The sequence below is a fragment of the Rhinolophus sinicus genome, chromosome 14 (genome assembly GCF_057876585.1).
Source record: "Rhinolophus sinicus isolate RSI-liver-muscle chromosome 14, RSI-T2T, whole genome shotgun sequence".
In the NCBI taxonomy this organism is placed as follows: domain Eukaryota; kingdom Metazoa; phylum Chordata; class Mammalia; order Chiroptera; family Rhinolophidae; genus Rhinolophus; species Rhinolophus sinicus.
This window is the reverse complement of record NC_142514.1, coordinates 36,011,304-36,034,364: the sequence shown is the minus strand read 5'-3', so window position 1 is coordinate 36,034,364 and position 23,061 is coordinate 36,011,304. Positions and strand designations below refer to the sequence as shown.

Here is a 23,061-nt window from a genome sequence, read left to right as displayed (position 1 = left end):
TGGAAAATACTATTTTAATCTTTTAAGATTCCCCTGATTCTGTATAATTAATTCCATATGAAATAAAAGTGATTTCTTGAGAACCTATTATGCGTACTAGATATATCAGAGTGAAATTGATTTTCCTTTTTTAGCTAGATTTTATCTCAAGCCAACATGTTACTTATTTTGAAATAAAGGTATAATTTGCAGGCTCTAGAACTTATTCCTGTTTAGGTCATTTACCAGAAGTGGAATGTAGTGCCAGTCTGTGTGGTGGTGTTATTAGATGTATTAACTGTTATTAGAAGTATTAAATGTATGGTTTAGACCCTACCTAAATGCATGTACAAAAGCTATTTTTCAGTATTTACATTTAAAATATCACATATATGTATGTATATACATGTATAAATATATAACAATTACCAATATTTTTGTTTTATATTTATCTACTATTTGCTTTACATTTTAACTGCATAATATTATGATTTTATTGATCAGTAAAAATGTATTTTCAGCAATACTAAACTCAAATACAACTGATAGAAATAAAATAGAATTTACTGAGAATTATTACATTGCCTCCTTTACTTAAATGCATTATGCTGTTGCCTACCTCTTACCCTTCTATCTGGAATATTCTTTGCATAATTGGCTCCTCATTCTTCAGGACACAGCTTAAATGTTGGTTTAGAGAGACCTTCTCTGCCACCATCCCTGGTAATATAACATAATATAACACAACATAACATAACATAATATAACATAACATATATAATATAATATAATATAATATAATATAATATAATATAATTAATATAATATAATAATATAATATATAATACCAGGTCTTATATTAATTTTTTCTCCAAAAGATGTATTAGAGCTGATTGTCCGGCTAGGTCTTATTTTCAGGGAAACACAGTAGCTGCATTTTAAGGAAACATCATGTTTCTGATCTACCGAGTAAAAAAAGATTTATCTTCAAGTCCTATCATGCTCTACCCAGCACAGTGCTTGACATATAGTAAATTTTTAATGTTAGAATAATAAATAAATGCAAGTGAGTCTAGTACAAAGCAGCATAGACTGCTGTCTGTGTCCATCTCTTGCTTCTACTTTCTTCTGAGCTACCTTTATTCTCAGTCAGTATCTTCCCAAGTGGTATTGATACAGTGGCTACTAAATAAAGCTCTGAGTTTATTCTGCCAGTTTGGTAACTTTAGTGAAATTTGCCTCATAGTTACAGCAGAATTCTTGCTGCTGATTTAACTGGCTCAGCTTGGGTTACATATTCATCTTTAAACAAATAACCTGGTTGGTGAGAGTATAATAAGTTATTAATTTGGTGAAGTGGGGGGCTAAATCATTTTAAGTGCAATAGAATGCTTTTAAAGGTTTGAATAGAGAAATTACATGATCTAGTTGATGGTGTGTGTGTGTGTGTGTGTGTGTGTGTGTGTGTGTGTGTGTGTGTTTTAAGGAGGGCACAACTCACAGTGCCCCATGTGGGTATCGAACCGGCAACCTTGGTGTTATTAGCACCATACTCTAACCAACTGAGTTAACCGGCCACCCCCTAGTTTATGTTTTTTAAAATACTATTTTTGCTGCTGTGTGTAGAATGGATTGCAGAAGGCAAAAGTGAAAGCACCTAGACTGGTGAGATGGTTATTGTCATAGTCTAGCCGAGGGATGATGGTAGTCCTGTTTGGGTTATGAATTAAAAGGAATGGATGGGGAGATTAAGGGGAAAATGAAAGGTGATTTCTAAATTTTGACTTAAGTAACTAAGTGGATGGTAGTGCCATTTATTGAAATATGATGGACTGGATGTGAGGATAATTTAGTTTGTGTTGTGTTACCTTTTCATTGTTAAATGTCTTCGTGGAGAAGCAGATACATTGGTTTGACAAGTCCTTAGGTGTCATTTTTCTCATTTGTAAAGTGGGAATAATGCCATCTATTTAATAGGGATACTGAGGGATGCGTTAGCATCTATAAAGCATATGGCATTTAATAGTCGAAGAAATGAAGTTTATATTCAAAGCCTAATAACTACACCCTTTAAAAAATTGGAACTGGCTTACTTTCCCACAGTAATTTTGATGCAACATATAGCAGTTACAAAACAATGTACTGTGTTTTGATTATAATATTTGGTAGATAAAGAATCTGGCATAGGAAAAGTACTTTTAAAAAAGCAACTAATTTTCTTCTATCAAATTGTCCATTTCTTGCCTTTTTCCTTGTGCTTTACTCATAAAAATGATGAGTTTTGTGAAATGTGTAGGCCAGAGGGAAAAAAAAGGATTCCCTGTAGTACCCTGGTCAAACACTAATGAACTTGCCCTTAGATATATGCTTTACATTGACCCATGAGTTAAATAAAAATGACATCGTGGTTTCAATAGTGTACAGTTGCCTGGTTACTCAGTCCCTGTACACTTGTCTATGAGGCTAATACTATTTGGACTTACGAGAGATTGGGGCAAATGACTAATGCAGTTTTTAGATTTTGTGTTATGGGATATCTTAAAGGGTATGGTAGGGGATTGGTTAAAGCTGAATGGAGCAGGTGTAGGGCCTGACATCAAGTGTTAATTTTCAATGGGTAGTGGCTGTATCAAATAGTCTTATGTTATACAAAATATGCAAATTACTTTCCTTTTGTAGTTTACATATGTAGCCTAGATTTACTTCACAATTCATACTTTTCTAAACTTAGTAATATGAAATGAAATGAAGAAATCATCCCATACATATAGGTTGACATTGAAAAATATAATAATTTTTCGATCAGAATGTTCGTATTTTTTTAATTACTCAAAAAGTACATGAATAACATTTTGGCAAATGACTCAGGAACTCAGAAGTCTGAAAGATAATACATGGCAGTCCTCCTTTGTGAGTTGTGTGGGTTTCTCTAGGATAGCTACTTAGAAATGGAATGGCTGGATTGAAGGTTGTATTCATTTTATTTTGATAATTACTGGTAAATTGCCCCCCTCAAAAAGCTTTACCTACTTCTTCACCCACCAAGAGTGTGTGAACATGCATGTTACATTGTATTTTTACCAAAAATGGATTGTGCCAATATTTTTACTTGTTTCCCATTGAAAGGTGTGGATGTTATTTTGTTTTAATTTGTATTTCCTGATGAAATGAAGCATTTTTCTTTGTGTATTGGTTTATCTTAATATTATAGTTTCAAACCCAATTTACTTTGTTTATTGAATTATAAAGTGATTGGTTGATGTGCATATAGTAATGTTTGAATTATAACAACACTGAACACTTAGTTCACATTGTTAATTTTACTATAGACCAAGTTGTAATGTGTACCATGTTGTAATGTGTAATTTATTGCCCTTTTCATATATGCCACAATTGGAATACAACGTAAAGAGTCAGAATAGCACAATAGTTTAAAGTATGGACTCTTGAACCAGACTGCTTGGGTCAGAATGCTGCTTCTAGAACTTACGTGATCTTTGTTAAGTTATATATCCTCTCTGTGCCTCAGCTGCCTCATCTACAGAAGAGTAGATAAAGAAAATGTGATTTACACATACAGTGTAATATTATTCAGCCTTGAAAAGGAAGGAAATCCTGCCATTTACAACAACGTAGATCAACCTGGAAAACATAAATGAAATAGACAGATACAGAAGGACAAATACTACATGATAACCACTTATGTGAGGAATCTAAAATAGTCAAATTCATAGAAGCAGAAAGTAGAATGGTGGTTGTCAGATGTTGCAGGAAGGAGGAAATGGGAAGGTATTAGCCTAAGTGTTTAAGTTTTGGTTGTACAAGATGAATAAGGCCTATTGTAAAGTATGATGTCTATAGTTAACAATACTGTACTGTATACTTTAAATTTTGCTAAGAGGGTAGATCTTATGTTAAATGTTCTTATCACAAAATGATAATGATAAATAAAGAGGACCGGAGGTGATGGATGTTTATGTGTGCATGGTTTCACAGATGTATGTTTATCTGCAAATCATCAAGTTGTATACATTAAATATGTACAACTTTTTGTATTTTAGTCATACCTCAATAAAGTGATTTTAAAAAAGAAAATTTATGAAAATAGTTAATATGCAGAGTGTGTAGAATAGTGTCTGATCATAGTAATTGCTGTTTGAATGTCTGTTAAATAAATTAATTGAGTTAATCAATTTTATTGCATGTTCAGTACATGTAATCTTTAGCCCACTGGGTTCTCAGCATTTTTAGTAAGACTTCATGCTGCAAAGATATACTCTAGTTCAAGTGTTAATGTCTAAACATCACATCTTGAATATGTGCTTTTTGGGTGATTATTGAATTGAAAAGAATTTCCAAAACTTTTTTTTTTCTGAAATAAGTTGGGTGATAAAGGAATTAGTTTCATTTTCAAATGTTCATAGATTGACCTTCAGAAACTAAGACTTTTGTTTTGAACAATGGGTGGTAGCGTGATACAGTACGAAAAAACATAGGTTTTTGAATTTGAAAAGAATGGGTTCAAATCCAGCTCTACCACATGATAAAGCCGTTTCTGCACCCAAGGGGTTGATATGAGCACGAAATGTAGTAACATGCAATGTACATAGATCAGTGCCCTGGCACTCAATAAATGGTAGTTACAGCTATTATAATTGTCTCTTCTCAGTGCCCTCCTAAAACTTTATCAATATCTTGATCACAATAATTATCACAGTGCATCATGAATATTTCTTTCTGGATGGGACACTCACAGGGCTGTGGCTTCCCTGAAGGCAAGGATATTGTGTCTCTATCTATCTTTGTATTTCCGCTGCCGAAGTTGCAAACTGGTAACTGCAGGACTGTTTTGTTTGGCTACCAGTTTTGGTCCCAGAGTGTTTTAAATTTGAACGGTTGCCAACATTTAAAAGTTAGAAGGCTTACCATTTAAAAAACAAAATGGGGCGAACAGGTGGCTCAGTTGGTTAGAGCGCGAGCTCTGGGCAACGGGGCTGCCAGTTCGATTCCCACATAGGCCAGTGAGCTGCGCCCTCCGCAACTAGAATGAAGTCAATGAGCTGCCGCTGAGCTCCCGGGTGAACAGATGGCTCAGTATGTTAGAGCGCATCCTCTCAACCATAAGGTTGCCGGTTTGACTCCCGCAAGGGATGGTGGGCTGCGCCCCCTGCAACTAACAGCCCCCTGCAACTAACAGCCCCCTGCAACTAACAGCCCCCTGCAACTAACAATGGCAACGGGACCTGGAGCAGAGCTGCGCCCTCCACAACTAAGATTGAAGGGACAACAACTTGACTTGGAAAAGTCCTGGAAGTACACACTGTTCCCCAATAAAGTCCTGTTCCCCTTACCCCCCCCGCCCCCCAAAAAAAGCAATTTTAAATAAATAAATAAATAAATAAATAAATAAATAAATAAATAAATAGCAAAACAGGAATCCTGGTTCTGGCTTCTGTCAAACCAGAAAATTCTGGGAACACCGAACCCCAGATTTTCCATAGCAGCTCTGGAGTAATAGCTGCCTCCTTGGATGAGGCATGCTCTGTGGTTTGTAGCAGTCCCCTACACCCCAATATTGTTTCCTGAGAACTAAGTAAGGCTGCATGCCATTTACTCCTCACATTCACTCGTTTATATTTACCAATCTGGCTACTCTAGACAGGATTTGAGAAAGCTGATCTAAGTGACTATCAGAGAGTCTGGAACTTAGGAAGTCCTCAACAAATGTCTGCTGAATGGGTGAATGAAAGAACCATAAACATATACAAGTGCAGAAGGCTTATGGCACGTGGGGCAGCCTGCAGGGTCTCTGGTCCCGTTCCTCCCATGGGAACGCAGGATGTGGCTAGGCCAAAAAGGAACACCCACGGAGCCATGGGTAGGAGAGTCATTCCATTATAGTCTCACTGGAGGCTCGAGCCACACGACCTGCAACCTGCTGTCCGCTTCTCTGCCTACCAACCAACCGACTGACTAACCAGCACAGCCACGGCAGTTAATTTCAGTGGAAACTGCTCTCTGGGACTCTGTCTCCACAGCTTACCATATTTACTTTAAAATGTACAGGTGATACATGTCTAGTTCTGCATTAGCAACAGCTATTCCCATCATCTTTTTCAATATATAGCATGAACAAGGAGAGGTAATGTTGGGATGCCAGAGAATGATGCTCTGAAATAACTGGCTTTCATTGGATGTGATTGCCAAGCTGTCACAATTTTTAAGAATAGTCACCTTTAAATTTATTCATTTCTGGCATAATGCAGTGAAACATGACAAAAATGTGATCAAATGCATTTGCCATTCATTTTGGAATCCATGACAATACCTATTCACTTGAGCAAAAACATACAAACAACACCCAACTGTGTTTGAAGACGGGGTCTCTTTGATCAAAATCTCTGAAATATCCCTTTGAGTTAGCTATTAGTATAAACTTTATTAATTTGTACTTGACAGTAATTTGGGATTTAGGATTATTTAGTCTAGTTGAACTAATACATGTCCCAAATCTGTGAAGGAAGCTTCGTTAGCTAAGTAAGCAAACAGTGTGGGTAACATTTTTTGGCAAGGAATGGGGTGGGGGTAATGAAAAAGAACAAACTTTTTTAGTTTTAGTTTTTGTGGAAGCCTCATGGTATATAGTAAAAGACAGAAAGTGCCTCAGAGCCCCACAGATTTCCTTTTGAATCCTGCTTCTGCTACTTACATGGAGGGTTTGGACCCTCAGTTGCCTTTTCTGTAAACAAAGATTAAAAGCTGCGTTGAACTTCACAGTAAGACTCAGCAAGTATATACATGTATGTAAAGCATCTTGGCATTTCATGTTTTCTCTGTCTGGAATATTCTTTCTGGGAAATCCCATTAAGGATTTCAGTCCTTCTCATTAAGGATTCAACCCACCTGAAATTGAGACGGACTGGTAGGATGCTAATGTAAGTCTTCATGGAACTTAGTAATTCTGAAATTATCTCATTTACATGTTCACTGGTTTCTTTTCTGTCTCTTTCCCCCTACCTTATACTCCCCACCATACATACTATAGAATGAATATAAGCTCCATGAAGACAGAGACTTTATCTCTTTTAGTTACTACAGTAGTCCCCCCCCTTATCTGTGGGGGACGCATTCCAAGACCCCCAGTGGATGCCTGAAACTGCAGATAGTACTGATAGACCTGCCAGATATACAGGTAACATGATTAATTGTAGTAGCATCTATATCACTGTAATCATTTCCAGGGAACCATTTTGTGAATAAATGAATGAATTGATGCATAATTAGATCCACATAATGTGGCAGCTATGTTAGACAGAGTTCCATTTTTAACTAAAGAATATTTGACTATCTTGAATATTTAATAATATAGCCCATTATTGATCTGCTTTTCTTTCCTCCAGGAAGGTATCATTTATGTGTATTCTATGACTATTCTTTCAACTTTGGGATACTAAAACATACAGTTCTAATTTCTACTTATCAGGCAACTTGAAAATAACATTAAAAGCAATGGAAAGTAGAAGTGTGAAAAATTAATTTGGCACAATATTTCTGCCTTTATGTCTCAAGGACTATAAAGAAATAAAAGTGAGATAATGCATGTAAGTATGTAGTTTTATCAATGGTTTCTTTTTATGTTGCTCTATATTCTCTACTTCCTTAAGTAATCTTAATACACTGTCCAATAGGGTAGCTACTAGCCCTATGTGGCAATTTTAATTAAAATTAGTTAAAATTAAATAAAGTTAAAAATTAAGTTCCTTAATTTTAAGGGCTCAGTAGCTGCATGTGGCGAGTAGCCACCCTGTTGAACAGACGGGTACAGAACCTTCCTGTCATCATTGCGCGTTCTGTTAGTGTCCATAGAACATCATGTACACAAAGCCACACACTTTATTTTGCCACATGGTACATTAGATTTTTTGTAATTTGAAAATGAAGTTTCATATATCCTAGAAATACGACCTTGCTAACTTCTTTTTCTCCAAAATGGATGTTTTATCAACTATGTATTAAAATCAACATGTTCTTTTTTTCCTTTGTTTTTCAATTTATTAAGATAGTCAACAACTGACATTTTCACCGTTATTTAAAACTCTAAATTCTGTGGTGAATACAGTTGAAGCACTCCCTTTAGGTATTATTCACCTTTAAGACAACACAGCATATGAGATTGTCTCCATGTGCCTCTTACCATATATAATGAAAAAAAAATACTTATTAAATGGTGATTTTTCTCCCTTTATCTTATTAAGTAAATTATATGGTCCTTTTTTATGGAAGCCTCCATAGTTAGAGATGTAAAACAGCAATTTCTTGGTTCTATAGCATGACATAGTTCAGAGCTGAGATTAGAGAAACCCCGTAGAGTTGTTAATACTTGAGGGCATCCCCAACTAGAAAAGTATGTGAATTTAGGCATGGGAGGAAGGAAGGATCTGCTTTAAATTTAGTGTAGGGTCACTGAATCTTAATGATAGATTAAACAAGGGAGGTGGAATAATGAATAGGGGTATGCAGTGTGTAGCACTAATACCAGAAGTCCATGGTTTGTGGCGGTTTTTTAATGTCCTTTCCCATATGGTTTTGAATAGAATAGGTTATGGCAGGGATGAGCTAAGGAATAGCTTTGTTAATGAATAAGTAGGAGTAATTTTTTTTAACAGGAGATTGCAGGCAGCTTTTTTAGAATGCTTGCTTATTTAATGAATTATGTGATTACAACATATATCTGATCTTAATAATACATTAAGTGAGAATGCTAAGGTATTCCTATTATTTTCTTTATAAGATATCTATATTTACATCTCAGAGCCAGCCTTAACAGTGAGGTTCTTGGGTTGGGATATTAACTGCCGTGATTAAAAGCCCCTTATATGGAGCTTCTGAGTATTGGCAGCTTCAGTCCTCAGGGTTTGGTGTGCAATATCAGACTTTAGTTCACAGTGTCAATTCACTTTGATAAGCTTTAATTAAATTGTCATTTGCCATCAGCTTCCAACTCTACTTCCTCCACCTAAAATTAACCAGAATGTAATATTGGTATCTATCCTCTTATTAGAGCTGTGCTCTTGGCCAAGGCAGCTACTTTCCTTAAGATATCCTCCCTGCCCTCCCACCCACATATATCTCAGAAAGAGGAATGCTGAAAGCCGATTTTGGAAAGTAGCAAGTTTGAATCAGAAAACCTGACCAGACACACTTTTATATGTCTTTCCGGGCTGTTCTTTGGAGGAGATTACTTAATATTTCCAAAAGGAGAGGTTAAGTAGGTTGTCTCTGGTGTCTTGGTTAAGTAGAGTGAAGAGAAACATAACTCTCCTGACTCCGGGGCCCCAGATGCAAACACTGGCCTAGTTGTTCCCAAACTTTCTCCTTGCTGTGGATGACTTGAATGGTTTATTTTCACTTGATGAGCCACACCCCCCAGGCCACTTTAGTATTCATGGCAGACCCCAACACTGGGTCCCATTGTTGTCTTTGTTTTTTGCATTTTTTTTGTTTGGTAATAAAAAAATGTAAAATTATGAGAGATTTGATTATAGAACTGGGGTTCCACTATTAGTGGTTCCCACTGCTGTTTTCAGCATCTTAGAGAAAAGGCAAAGGCCTGGATGGGCAACAGCAAACAGCAAAGCAAACAGGAACATCGTGTGTGAGCATCAGTGTGTGCTACCAGGGGGGGAGAGGATACAGTCTTCATCAGAATGGAAAGATGGGTCTTTGCCAGAAACACTAAGATTGTCAGCATTTAAAAAAATTTGAAGTTTGCTATAGAAGCGATGGTCTTTAAGAAAAAAAACATTTTTTTAAGAAGAAAGAAGAAATGGATTAAGGCTTTTTTAAATCTGCATTATCATCCTGACTTAGGCATTAATTAACTAAATGACATTTGGGCAAGTAGTTTAATTTGTCCGTGTGCAAGTGCGTGCATACGTGTGTGTGTGTGTGTGTGTGTGTGTGTAAAATTTAAAAGAAAATGTCATTCTGTAAAAAACAAATTGGCAGAGTATGGCATTGCTCCACATCTTCCTTATAGATGCAATTTTAGAACTTACAGAGGTTGCAAATAAAACAAATATTCAGAATTTCACTTACACAAATCAAAAGCATAGACTAAGGGTTGGCAAGAGGGCTCAACTGTTGAGAGAGGGAAAACTGGAATAACAAGATAGAGCATAACTGGTTTACCATGTATTGGCAATGTAGCAGGAGCAGGCCCAGAATGTGAATGTCTTCATACCCTTTTATTCCAGACAAAACGCTTACATTAGTAAGGAGGGGAAACTCAGCAGGCATTGGGCCAAAGTTTGTAAGAGGAAGAGCCTTAGCTAACCCTTACATGATAAAGTTTATTTACTGTTCTGATTGTGCTTCTCCTTTTACCTTGATGTATTTTCCTTTAAATTTTTTTTTATTGTGCTATTTCTTTCCCAGCTGTGTGTGACACCAAGAGCTGCCCTCTTACTGTGAAGGCAGCATTCAAGCATTGAAACAATAACAAGTTGCTATTTGATCTGGCAGTTGTCCTTCCTCTTTAGCACTTAAAAGTACAAAATTGACAGGCTGTAACTGCTTTTCACTGCCTGTTGCAGTACAACAGGTGTGAAAAAGCTCACTTGATCTCATGACAGAGGTTTTGCTCATAGTTGGTCACTCTTACTTGTTACCACTTAATGCCCACCATTCTAAGTGTAAATGGCCTCATAGAAAATTCTTACACATTACAATTATAAAAGTGTCAAGTGGCAAAGAATTTTAAAGATAATTTCCTACAAACCTTTACAGAAGACATTCAGTCCAAGAGAAGATATGTCATAGTCATGAAAGAATCTAGACTCACAGAACTAATAAATTAAATCCTAATCTCACCATTTACTAACTGGAGTAACTTTAGGCAAATTATGTATTGTCTCTGAGCCTCAGTTTCATCATTTGTAAAATGAAGGTAGTAATACCTGTAAAAGGTATTATAAGGATATGTTAACACAAAACCTAGTTCTTGGCTTATAGAAGTTGCTCAGTAAATGTTCAGAAGCCTTTCTCTTACTTTCCCATTTCCTTTGCTCAGGGTCACTTAGATAATTAGTGGCACAGCAGAAATGAAAGCCAGGTTCTGACCCCAAGTTCATGTTTTTACTTTGAATGAAAACAAAAATTAAAAAAAACAACTTATTACAGAAGTAGTAGAAACTTAGAAAAGATAGATATACAGAAAATAAAAATGAGTCATAATACCATAATACAGAGGGAACAAATTTTAACATTTATTATATATCTTTTCTCTATTCATACATATAGTATACATACATACATGTATGTATATGTATACATATAACAAGCAGAAAGGCACATCATTTTGTAACCTAGTTTTCTTTTAATATGTAACAACTTTTAATGTTACTAATTATTCTTCTAAATTGGGGTTGGAAACTTTCTGTAAAGGCTAGATAATAAATATTTTAGGCTTTGCAGGCCATGCAGTTTCTATTGCATCAACTATTCTATCGCGGTAGTGCAAAAGCAGCCATACATAGTATATAAACAAACGGAAGGGGTGGTGTTTCAGTACAACTTTATTTACAAAAGCAGACAGCAGACTGGATTTGGCTGTACTTTGCTGATCCTGGTTTTACATCATCATATTAATGGCTGCATGGTATTTCATTTATGTATTTAACTGTCCTATTATTGAATGTTAAGATTGTGCCAATTTTGTGTGTATGTGATGATAAACAAGACTGCAATGAATATCCTTGTAGCTAACTAAATATTGGGTTTACAGGTATGATTTTATGTCTTTAAAATTAACTTGTGCACTGTTCTGATAATATATCAAATTGTTTGTCTACTAAAATTCAGACTTAAAAATCAAAACATTTTTGGCATACAAATATTTCTCGGTTTATGACCGATTTTTGAAGTAGTACATAAAATTGAACTTTATAAAAGGGTTTTAGGTTAAAGTAAAACTCCTAAAGTGTTCTTATAATTGTTCTGGTTATTTCTAGGATTGACTTTTGACTTAATTGGTGTTTTCCTTTGGTAAAGGAATTATAAGTTGATTAATTTACTTGATTTTAAAAGGAAATTTTAAGAGCATTTATTGAGTGAGTGATATTCATTGCAGGCAGTAAAAAACATTTGTATCTATTAGGCCATTAAATAGTTGGGAAAACTTTGCTCTCTCACTGTTTCCATAGAGAGGAAATATTGCCCTCTAGGGCAAGGTCTTGACTGACAGGTGGTTAACCTCTCACTGTTTTTCCTTTGGTTCTTGTTTCAGCTGGTCTGTGAGAGAGACAACAACTGCTTAGTCTCTAATTTGCTTGAACATAGTTCTCTGGTGTTTAGGAGCATTTCTTCAATTGAGCTGATGTGTATAAGTATCTTCCAAGTTTACTTAGTGTGACCAATAGATAATAGATCGTTTATTGTGGATTTGCAGTTTTACTAGTTTTACTGCAATATTCAAATATATATTATAGCCAGAAAGTAATCACACTTAAGCTTAAGGCAGAAAAACTGAAGATTAACACAGATTTTCAGTGATGAAGATTATTATGTATCAATTATTATCCATCATTTTAGTGCTATGTAGTCTATAGTAAAGAGGTAGTGCCTTCTCTCATTAGTTTCTTAGACTAAAAATGATCACCTTATCCAAACAAAATTATAGCATTTTTAGAATTTTTGTAACAAATCATTATTAATCATATTCATTCTCAAAAAGGACTGGCCACCTAAGGCAAGAGTTCAGAGAACTTTAGAATCAGTCAACTAGAGAGGCATAGCCATCTGGGAGAGCCTATAATTCACACATCCTAAAACAGTGCTTCTTAAACTTTGGCTTGGTAAGAATTACCTAGAGGGCTTGTTAAAATACAGATTGCTGGGCCCTAGTTTCCAATACACAGGTCTGGAGTGGATCCCCCAAATTTACATATGTAGTGGTTTCCTGGTTATACTAATACTGCTTTTCTGCACTTTGAAAGCTGCTGTTGTAGAAAAATTGTTCCATATTTCAACTTCTGCCAACTTCACAATTTCTCTAAACTTTTTTTCCAGAAGCTCCTAAAATTTAGCATCTTTTCTATGTGTGAAACATACTCAGCCTTACTCGTCTATAAACATTTTCTTAGCACTTGAGGAATTCTTTTTTAAAATCCAGGCTTAACCTTTAACTAAAGATAGGAATTCATTTTTAATAAATTTATGATCATTCAGTCACTTTAAATATGATCTAACGTTGCAATTTTTATATAATTTTCACCCACACCAAACTTCTGGGATAGGAAATTATGACTATAACCGTATTTCTAATGAAAGTGTTAAATGTTATCCTTTGGTAGTTTTTCAGGATGGCTAAAATCTGTTTCCAGCTTATGCATTCAAATTAGTTTCCATATTTGATTAGCTTTATTGTCATCATTCTTAAGTAATCTGTTAAGATACTAATTGTCAAATTTCTTTACAGACAAAAGGTGTAATAAGTTTTTTAACTATAGTATGCAAAGCAAAACTTAGTTGCAGCTGTTGGAATGAAGAATTCAGCTAGATCCAAAAGATGTTTTTAAAGAGCAGAAAGAATACAGTCAGTTCTAAGCCTGATTGAAAGCAACTTCAATTTTATAGTTTTTTTCGAACAACATCTTTATTGTTTTCTGGAAAGATTGTATTTGAGAAAAAGAAATGTCTCAAGTTACTGTTTTTATGAGGAGAGAATTGCCAAGTCTTTTAAATGGTTAATGAGAAGAAGTAATAGTTAAACACTTGGAGCATTGATTTCTGATTTGAATTCTCTAACACAGGCCAGCCCTGAGGGAAGGAAAAAAAAAAGCTTGCTAATTAACATTTGATTACTGATGCCACCTTCTCATTCCCTGTGCACCATCCGGTTTCAAGTGTTTTTGTTCAGGAAGGATTTTTAGGAGGGTTTTAACTTGCTTCTTAGTAAAACAAATCCGTGTGCAACTGCTATGAGTATACAGTATGTTAAAAAGAGAAAAAGTCTTTAGATACGAAGTGTGTGTTCAAAACCCAGTCTGGATCAGAAGTGATTGGATTCTTAACTATAAGCCTTTCAGAGCACCAATGATTGCTAGGAAACTGGAACTATGCCTAGTCTGTATGCCTTATTTTGATTTAAACACACACACACACACACACACACACACACACACACACGCACACGCACACATGCACACACTTACTTGTTCAGTGCAGTTATTATTTAGCAAACTCTTAACCAGAGCATCAGTTGGTAGTGTGAAGTACTCGGGGTTCAAAGTGTGATGTATTTAAAATTTGGGTTAAGTTCAGGTTCTAATATAACCAAAAGTCTTTTTCTTCTAAGATTAATAAGAGAATGAGATAGATGTCTCTAGTTTCGGGGTGCTTTTTCGTGAGAGTTGTAACTTGTACAACTAAGAATTAAGAACATAGTGTTCTTAATTCAGAAACTCTAGAAACTAGAGTGCTAACAAATTAATAGCTGTTGTAAGCCCATGGCAATTAAACATTTTCTATTTTTTGCTATATTAAAATGTTTAATATGTGAAGAATCAAGGACCAGATTTCAAAATTTTAAAGATGTTGAAATTTACAACTATACCAGTTAGCTAGTAGTAGTCTGTCAAACCATAGCCTCATTGATGACATTTGGTTGATGAAATAGTTATTTGGGAAACCAGTGTGACAGGCTTTATTTTCAAATAAGATTTCATAAGGGGAAAATATTACTCAGACTTTTTTAAAAATCTAGACTTCTTCATATAATAAAAGCAAAAACTAAGCCTTTTCTTCACCTAAGAAAAAAAATCACCTTATTTTATCTATATTTCTTAACAAATTATTTTCAGTTTTCCTTTTTGATGTGTTATATTTATTAATTCTTTACTATTTTTATTCCATTTTCTAGCCTGTATGGTTTAAACTTTCCCTCATTACTTGCTTATCTTAGATATATGTAGCTCTTCTTTCCTGTACCTAGGATTAACTCCATTATTTTCACAAAATCATAGGACTTTAGAGCTTTGAAAATTGGAAGTGATTTTGTTGTATTCTCTTCTAATATTGACTAAACTAAGGTCCAAAGAGATTCAGCCAACTTGCCCATAGTAACAACTGGGCAAAATTCGGACTAGAAATCTTGTTCTCTGCCTCACTTTGTGCCACAACACCTCAAACTTGGTGACTATTATTGGAAACTGTTTTCACTTGGATAATACCTGAATGGCGTTTAAAATTCCCTGAAATGTGTTTCAATACTTTGATCAACATTTAGCTCACAGGGAATGATTTGATTATAGCTGACAAAGTTATCTACAAGTTTTTATTTTTCAATTTGAATAGCTACAAACAACTCGTGAGGCTGTCTGAGCGTCAAAGCTTAATTTAGCAGAGTAACTTGCTAAAAATTATTTTCTAGAAATTCTGATAAAATTTAACTGAAAAATAAAAATTGTTTGAAAATTTATGGCCCTGAAAAGAAAACTGGGGGAGATGAATATATGATTTCATATTGAGCAGATCATAATAAAATTGTCATTTTCCCAGTGCTGTTTTTCTCAATGAAATTTCCATAATGAGGAAATGTGAAGTTTGAAGTGGAGATCATTGCTTAGTTTTTTTACATTAATTTTAGTATATAAATATATGTTTATTTAATGAAAAGCAAGTAATGAACAAATAAGTGCTGTATTCTGTACCATTTCAAGTTAATCTGATTTACATTTTTGCTTAATCACAAACAAATGTCTTATCTGAAACAGTGGGGAAGAAATGGAATTCTCTTTTTAGAAAATTTAGAAAACAAACTGGACAATCTATTGTCTATCTAGAACACTTGATCCAAATACAGTATAGTTTGTAACATAATTTGATGTTCAGTTGGTAATCAAAGCACTTATTAAATTTCTTCATAACTAATTGAAACATTTGCATAGTTTAGCAGCCTGAAATCTCATAGATTTAGAGCTTAATGCACAACAAGAATTGAAAAGATTATGAAGGTTCAGCATGATCTTCAGTCAATGCTGATCAAAGAAAATATGTAAGACAAAAAGGCCCTTAGGAAATGTTACCCTGTGAAGTGCCACTTGTCCTTAACTGGAATTTAACACAAATCTCTAAAGATGAAATTCCATTAGAAGTAGAGCAATAATGGCAGTTGGGTATACCAGCTACAGCACCCCAGGCTGTGTGTGTTCTTTTCTGTGTCTCTCAAGTGCTCTCAAATCTCTTAAATCCATCAGTCAATCTCTCAGTCTTTATCTCTCCTCCCATTTCCCTCCTCCCCACTCCCTCCTGCCTCTCCCTCTCTGTTCATCCTCCTCTCTTCTCCCTTTATAGTCCTTCCTCTCTTCCTCCTCTCTCTCTCTCTCTCTCTCTCTCTCTCTCTCTCTCTCTCTCTCTCTCTCTCTCTCTCTCTCTCTCTCTCCCATTCCTTCATTCCTCTCTTTTCATGCCTCACATTTGATTCACGATGCCCTTATATTCATCTGCACCATTTTATTCACAGCTGTATTTTGTCACTCAGGTTTCCTAGAATAATATTTTAAAAGAATAATTTTTACTTTTGCTTTGTGTACATTTCTTACATTTCATATTTTTTCCTCCCCTGCAGAATTATGACTTAAAATTGTAATTAAAGAAAACCATCAGTAAAGGCAATGGAATTTTTGTATCTCCATTAGTAAAACCACCACCCAGTTTGTACTTTTGCTGCCTTATCACTTGTGTTTCTTTCATATGTTAAAAATCTGCCTATAGTTACAGCATTAATAAACATGCAATTATTTTTGAAAGACTTTTTTCTTCACTTAAGTTATTGCTTAGTGATTGTGGTTTAATACAAGATTCTTTTCGTTTAATCCCAGAATCTCTATGAATTTATCTTTTCCATTGGAACAATCAAACATTAGCCTAATATGCTTTAGTTTGTACCCTCTCAGCCAAGTTGTGTCTGCATTAACCAGTTTATTCTATGACAAGTTGCTTAACAGATGTCATTCTGGGGAGAACAATGAAGCCAAATACTTGTGCAGTGGCTAACATTACTCTAACTTTGATCACTTTTGTTCAGCACATCAGTCTGGCATTGTGCTTTATACCAACATAACACTATAGCCAGAACATGCTTTTCAGGCCTAGAATAGCAAAGGAATGTTATTCAATTCAGTGCAGTTACAGATGAGTTAATGAAAAAAAAAAATACTGTTTATTTCATAATACCATATTGTTGAGTTTTGGAATTAAAGTGGAATTTAAAGAATCCCACTCCAAAGTTATTTGTTTGTATCCTCAACTCATAGTGTTTGTGTATACTATCCACTGCTGGCGTAGCCTTGCTGCAGCCTTTCCAACAGATACAAACATTTGTCCTGCTTTTTTTTTTTCTTTTAAAAAGAGCTGATGAAGCTTGGTGTATCTAGACAACATATTTGAAAAATAACTTTAAGAAAGGAATATTTTTGGCCTTGAGGCCTAAAGTCTTCTCATATTCCCCTCTTCTGTCCTGTCCCTTTCTTTTATTACTACAATGCTTTGGGTTTATGGAACACCTTTCTCCTTAAAAGCGCGGATGTTTAAGCATGACAGAATAGTCTTAGCTAGTGGAAGTGGTCAGAGGTTAGCCCACTTGCATTTGGTAAAACTGTTGTGTTGATAATGACTAACGAAAATTTCCAAACTTGATGTGACTGACCATAAACAAAATGCTGCATGGTAGACTGGCCATCGCTAAGAACCTCTGAAGAAAAGCTGTTTGTTTGAATTGAGTGAGGATCAAGCCAGGCCCCCAAGCCTCTCAGTTCTCACTTACTAAGTCTTTTTTCACAGGTGTACATTAGAGATAAAAATAGATTGAGTTCCGTGTTGTGTTTTGGTTTTTTCCTTTCCCCAGTGAACATACATCTCTGTTTCACTGGAAAGGTAACTTAGATGTGTTTATGTATAATAAACAGTAATGCGATACAAAATGCTGAAATTGGACAACATGATACTTTAGACTTTTGCATTTTAAAAACATGAATGAATACTACCTGTTTTCCATATTCAAGTCTTTTATGTAGAACATACTATATGAAACATTCAATACTAGCTTCATTTGTTACAATAGTGTAATCCCATAACTAACCTGAAGAATAAAGGCATAATCTCTCCACTTTTACAATCTGATCATTTATTTTTATATATGGAACAAAATAGAATTTTTATAACCTATTTAAAACTGAAGAAAGATATAGTACTTCTTAATTACTGGAGAACATAGAGTTTAACCTTCTAATCCTTTATTCTGATAAATTACCCCCTCTTTTTTTTTTAAGTGAATGGTATAATATTGCATGTTGAGAAAAATAGTTTTTCATCTTTAACAGTATTTAAAATAAAAAGTATTATTACTATATTTTTCTTTTCAGGAAGGGCCTAAATAGTATATTACGGATTGCTCTCAGTTAATAAATATTCTGTTGAAATAGTTTCTAATTTGAGATGATTTCAAAGAAATAACCCGTGCTGCTTTATTAGTAAGTTTTTATATCTTTGAAGTTTACATCAAACAATAAAAATAACTTCATGATTTTCCTCCTGCCCCTCCAAAAAAAAGACCACTCTTCTCTCTTCCACATAGAAACTTGAAATACATCTTTTGTTTGAATAATTGTACGTCTTGAATCATTTCAAAGTACAGATTATAAAAATATATAATTATAGTCTGTTTGAGGTATACTATGTACTTGAAGTTTCTTAGTTGGAAAAAAAAAATTGAAACCATCCAGGAATATATAAAATAATCGGTAGAGGGGGGCGTGTTTCTTGAACTATTATTTCATCTAGCCATCACTGAGAATCTGCTTTTAAATTTAGTTTAGAATTTTTTCAGTTTAAAATTTTTCTGACTTATGTTTTCCTGGTTTCAAATTCTTGTTTTGAATCTAGAAGAAAACAGAGGAAATACAGTGTACACCACATAAATTGGCAACTATCCTAAGTCATAGGGAAACCTATTTTAATTGCACTGTCTTTATCTTTTTACAGGTAAAAAGAAATGTGTATGACCTTACGAGTATCCCCGTTCGCCACCAGTTATGGGAGGGCTGGCCAACTTCTGCCACAGATGACTCAGTAAGTGACAGTTGACTAATCAGTTTTATATCTTCTTCTCTCTTTTGCCAATTATCACAATTGTCTGTGATAATAAGCAGAAACAAATGCTTTGAATGGTCCATTGAAAAAAATTTATAAATCAAATAACGTGAAAATAAGAAGAGTTGTAGGAATTTGAATTCACTTACAGAGTAGGTATCATCAGCCACGTATATCAGCATTCTGTTTATAATGCTGCAGTATTAAAATCAGGTATAAGTTTAAAGCAATGCCGTTTGATTTGACTTCAACTTTCCCTTGATAAAAAGAATATTCAGACATTGCTAATGAAATGTCCCAAACACAAAAAATATTTTTCCTGAATGACAGATATCTCAAAATCAACCTAATCATTATATATTTCATTTTAAAACTACATTTCCCATAGTAGACTAGTACTTTAAAAAAGCTAATTTTTACAGTTAATATTAATAGGACTTGATTTTTAAATATACCCATAATTTTCATAACCGTAAACAACTGAAAGAAAAGATTTAGTCTGTCATTTTTATCTGTTATTATATCTACTTATAATGATTTTCCTATGGTAAAATTTTCAACCTTTCTTATCTATTCCCTGTTTCTAAGTGATTATTCTTTTCCAAGGAAGTAAATTTTATCATCTAAGGAGGCTAACTGCAATTACATTTTGGCCACTTTTACCCGTCATCTTAGTTGTTCTAAACAGATACCCATTTTTTACTTTAAAATGTTTCAAGAATTCTGAAGTTAAGTCTAACTTTTCAAATTAATAAGGCTGAGAAATTGAGACTTGGTAAACATCTTCTAGTAATAGTACCCAAATAATGATTATAAGAATTGAAATACCTTTTTGTATTTTCTAGTAAATATTACGTTTCTATCTGGATAATAAATACTCCTCTAAGCACTGCCATCATACAGTTTTATATGAAGAAATTCTTTGTGGAAGACGGAAACATTTTTAAACAATTTGTGTATGTAGATGCTACTCGTGTCTAATTATTCTACAGTCTAAACACTGTGCCTTTGGGAAATGTTTTGTGGATCATGAAACTTTAAAATAATCAGAAGGTAGCAAAACTTTTCTGTAAAGTGAGCCCTTCCAGAAAAAAATTGTTTATGTACAGCCACTTACATTTATTTCTAAACAACTGATTTGAACAGTGATATTATAATATATCATTAAAATTATTGGCGGGTTGTCATGGCTAAGGGGGAAGCATGTGGTTGTTGGTTTTAGTTTATTTTTCTTTTCCCCAAGAGGGGAGAGAAATTTGACAGAAAATGTGATACATTTAATTTTAGAAAAATAAGATAGTATTTTCATAAATGATAGACTTTCCTGAGGAGACATGAATAAACCACAAATGTCTGTCTAATAACCCAGTACAAGAAATAATAACATTAATAGGAGAAAATCAGATCTGAGCATGTCACTTAAATTCTCTGAGCTTCAGTTACCTCTCTAATTTGCAGCATTATTATAAGGATTAGCAATAATATGTATATAGTACCTGGCGCGTAGTAGTCACTCAATAAATGAGTCAGTTTTATAATTAATATTAACATAACTCAGAACAGGATCACAGGCAAAAATTTGATTGGTTTAAGTAAGTGAAATGGTATCTGAGATTTGTTTCAAAATAACCTATGGGGCAGGCCATCTGTTAATCATTGTTGAAGCTGAGTGATGTGTATATTGGGTTTATCATATTATTCTCTCAACTTTTGTATATATTTGAAAATTTTGTATAATAAAAAGTTTAAAGCAAAAATAGTTATCTGGCTTAAGAGCAAGAACATCAGGTAATAAAGTCCACAAATGTGAGACTTCACATTTGGGTTGGAAAAGCCAACTGCTCTTGGGACTCCACACTTGTAGAAACTAGACCGAGATAGGCTTATCAGCTGCAGGTTTCAAGAGTGATAGGCAGATTTAGTGAAATAACGATAAATTCTTCTCTAGCATAGGGCTTTATACATTTTAGGTGTTAAATCATTGAATTGAGTTGACACTGTCTTTTATGAAGCCCATGTTTTAATGATTGTTATAACATTTAAGTTTTTACCACGAGTTCTAGTGCAGTTTCATCACTATAGGAAAATAGGAAGCAGCTAAAACTCACCATATCCAAGATTATAATGCTACCTGGTGCTGTATCTAAATCACAGCAAACACAAGAGGTAATCTCCCTGAGAGGCTTGATTCTTTTTGCCTCATTATTCATACTTGCACCTTGTCCCAGAACCTGTGAAATGATGCCTGCCCACACCTCCCCAGAGCAAATGTTGCCACATTGGCAGGATGTTGCCTTGTGCTGCATGATTTGATACAACAAAGATGTTTAGGGCCAGGATGCTTTTAATTGGTGCCATAGCAGATCTACTAGCTCTAATGCTTGAATTTTGGCAAAAATGGCTTATAAACTGTAGTCTTCTAAGGAGATCCTAGCCAAAGAAATGTCGTGAAACCTTTCTTTCATTAGGACTATAAAAACTCATAAAGCTGGTGCTTGTAATCTGTATTGTTGCAGGCAATGATGTTTTTATACTTATTTAAATCACTCAACTGGAGGCATCTGCTACAAAACAAGATTGTCCTCACAGCTTAGGGCATGAAATGCGTACAGCTGAGAAATGTCAGCTGTGTAAACAGCCTGAAATGTGTTACCAACAAAAATATAATTAATTTCTTTCCAAGACAGTGTGCCACATAACTTAATACTTAAAATGGTTTAATTTTCAGAGAAAGCACCTGAACATTTTCTTTCCAGTGCCAGAGTAGAGTATTGGTTATAAAGGTCATTAAAAGTGAGGTTAGTTTGCACCGTTCCTGCTCAGGTACAGTTTCTGTGGTTTTGAAATACATCATAGCTTTAGATTCAAGTGGTCTCCATGAATTTTTGGAACTATCTTAGATCAATAAAATGGATTTGGAATGATCCATTCTAAAATTAGATTGTGGCAATGGTTGCACAACTGTAAATTTACTAAAAATCATTGAATTAAACACTTTAAAATGAGTAAACTTTATGGCATATAAATTATACCTCAGTAAAGCTATTTTTTAAAGAAGTTAATGAAGAACTAGATTAAAATACTTTTTCTTTTATGCTTTTATGTTGCATGATAAATAGTTTGCCATAACACAGGCAATATTTTCTCTCAGTGTACTTCTCATTAACCTTTGACTTAGCAAACAGGACAAAGAAATCGACTTCTTCTAATTCAATTCTTGTGTAATCTTGAGTGTCTTATGAACCTGATAGACTACACAGTCTCTGACATTTTCAGCACTACTCAATGAAGTCAACAGTTGTTCAAAACATTTTGCCCCATCTCCCTTCAGAGTTAAAAATACTTTCTTTGCTTGTAGTTATTCTCTAATGGAGTACGGGATACTGTATGAATTGTCAATAACTCTTTCATTTCTTTTTGCTCTCTTTCACCAGAGAAATAGGTATCTAAAGCTTCACCAGTAGGGGAATGTTTTCATGCTGTGACAGTTCAGCTGTGAGAGCAAGGAGCTGCAAGTGGGCGAAAACTCATTTTACACTTTAATGAGGACGCTCTTGGTTTCTAGAGAGTAGAAATAATTTTAACACTGTGAATTATGTCTAGACATCTTATTATAATGCAGAAAATTTGAATATATGTAGTTTATAGAATTCCAGGTTTTAATAATGTTGGCACTAGGAGGAAAAATCCTTCAGTTTTTAAAACTTTTTTGTTGTGTGCCCTTTTTTCCTTTTGAGATTACTAATGATCCTCTGTGGTTCCATCATTGGCTAAGGAATGTTAATTCAGAATTTGAGAAATTAGAAATTTTGAATCGGAGGTCTTTAAGCATGCTGCGTTAGGAGTCAGAAAGCTACTTATGAAAAACTTTCACATTGAAAATGAGATCATTTTTAGCAGAACCATGACACTGTGGTTTTTCTATAAAATAAA

General features: G+C 34.4%; 1 protein-coding gene across 2 annotated transcripts in view; it reads left to right on the top strand.

The window, feature by feature from the left end:
* FAF1 (Fas associated factor 1) overlaps positions 1–23,061 on the top strand; it is a 394,833-nt gene that overhangs the window by 192,666 nt on the left and 179,106 nt on the right. For both annotated transcript variants that reach the window (XM_074334706.2, XM_074334705.2), the window contains one exon: positions 19,021–19,107. In XM_074334706.2, coding sequence (XP_074190807.1) covers positions 19,021–19,107 — 87 coding nt within the window. The remainder of the gene's footprint in view (positions 1–19,020; positions 19,108–23,061) is intronic.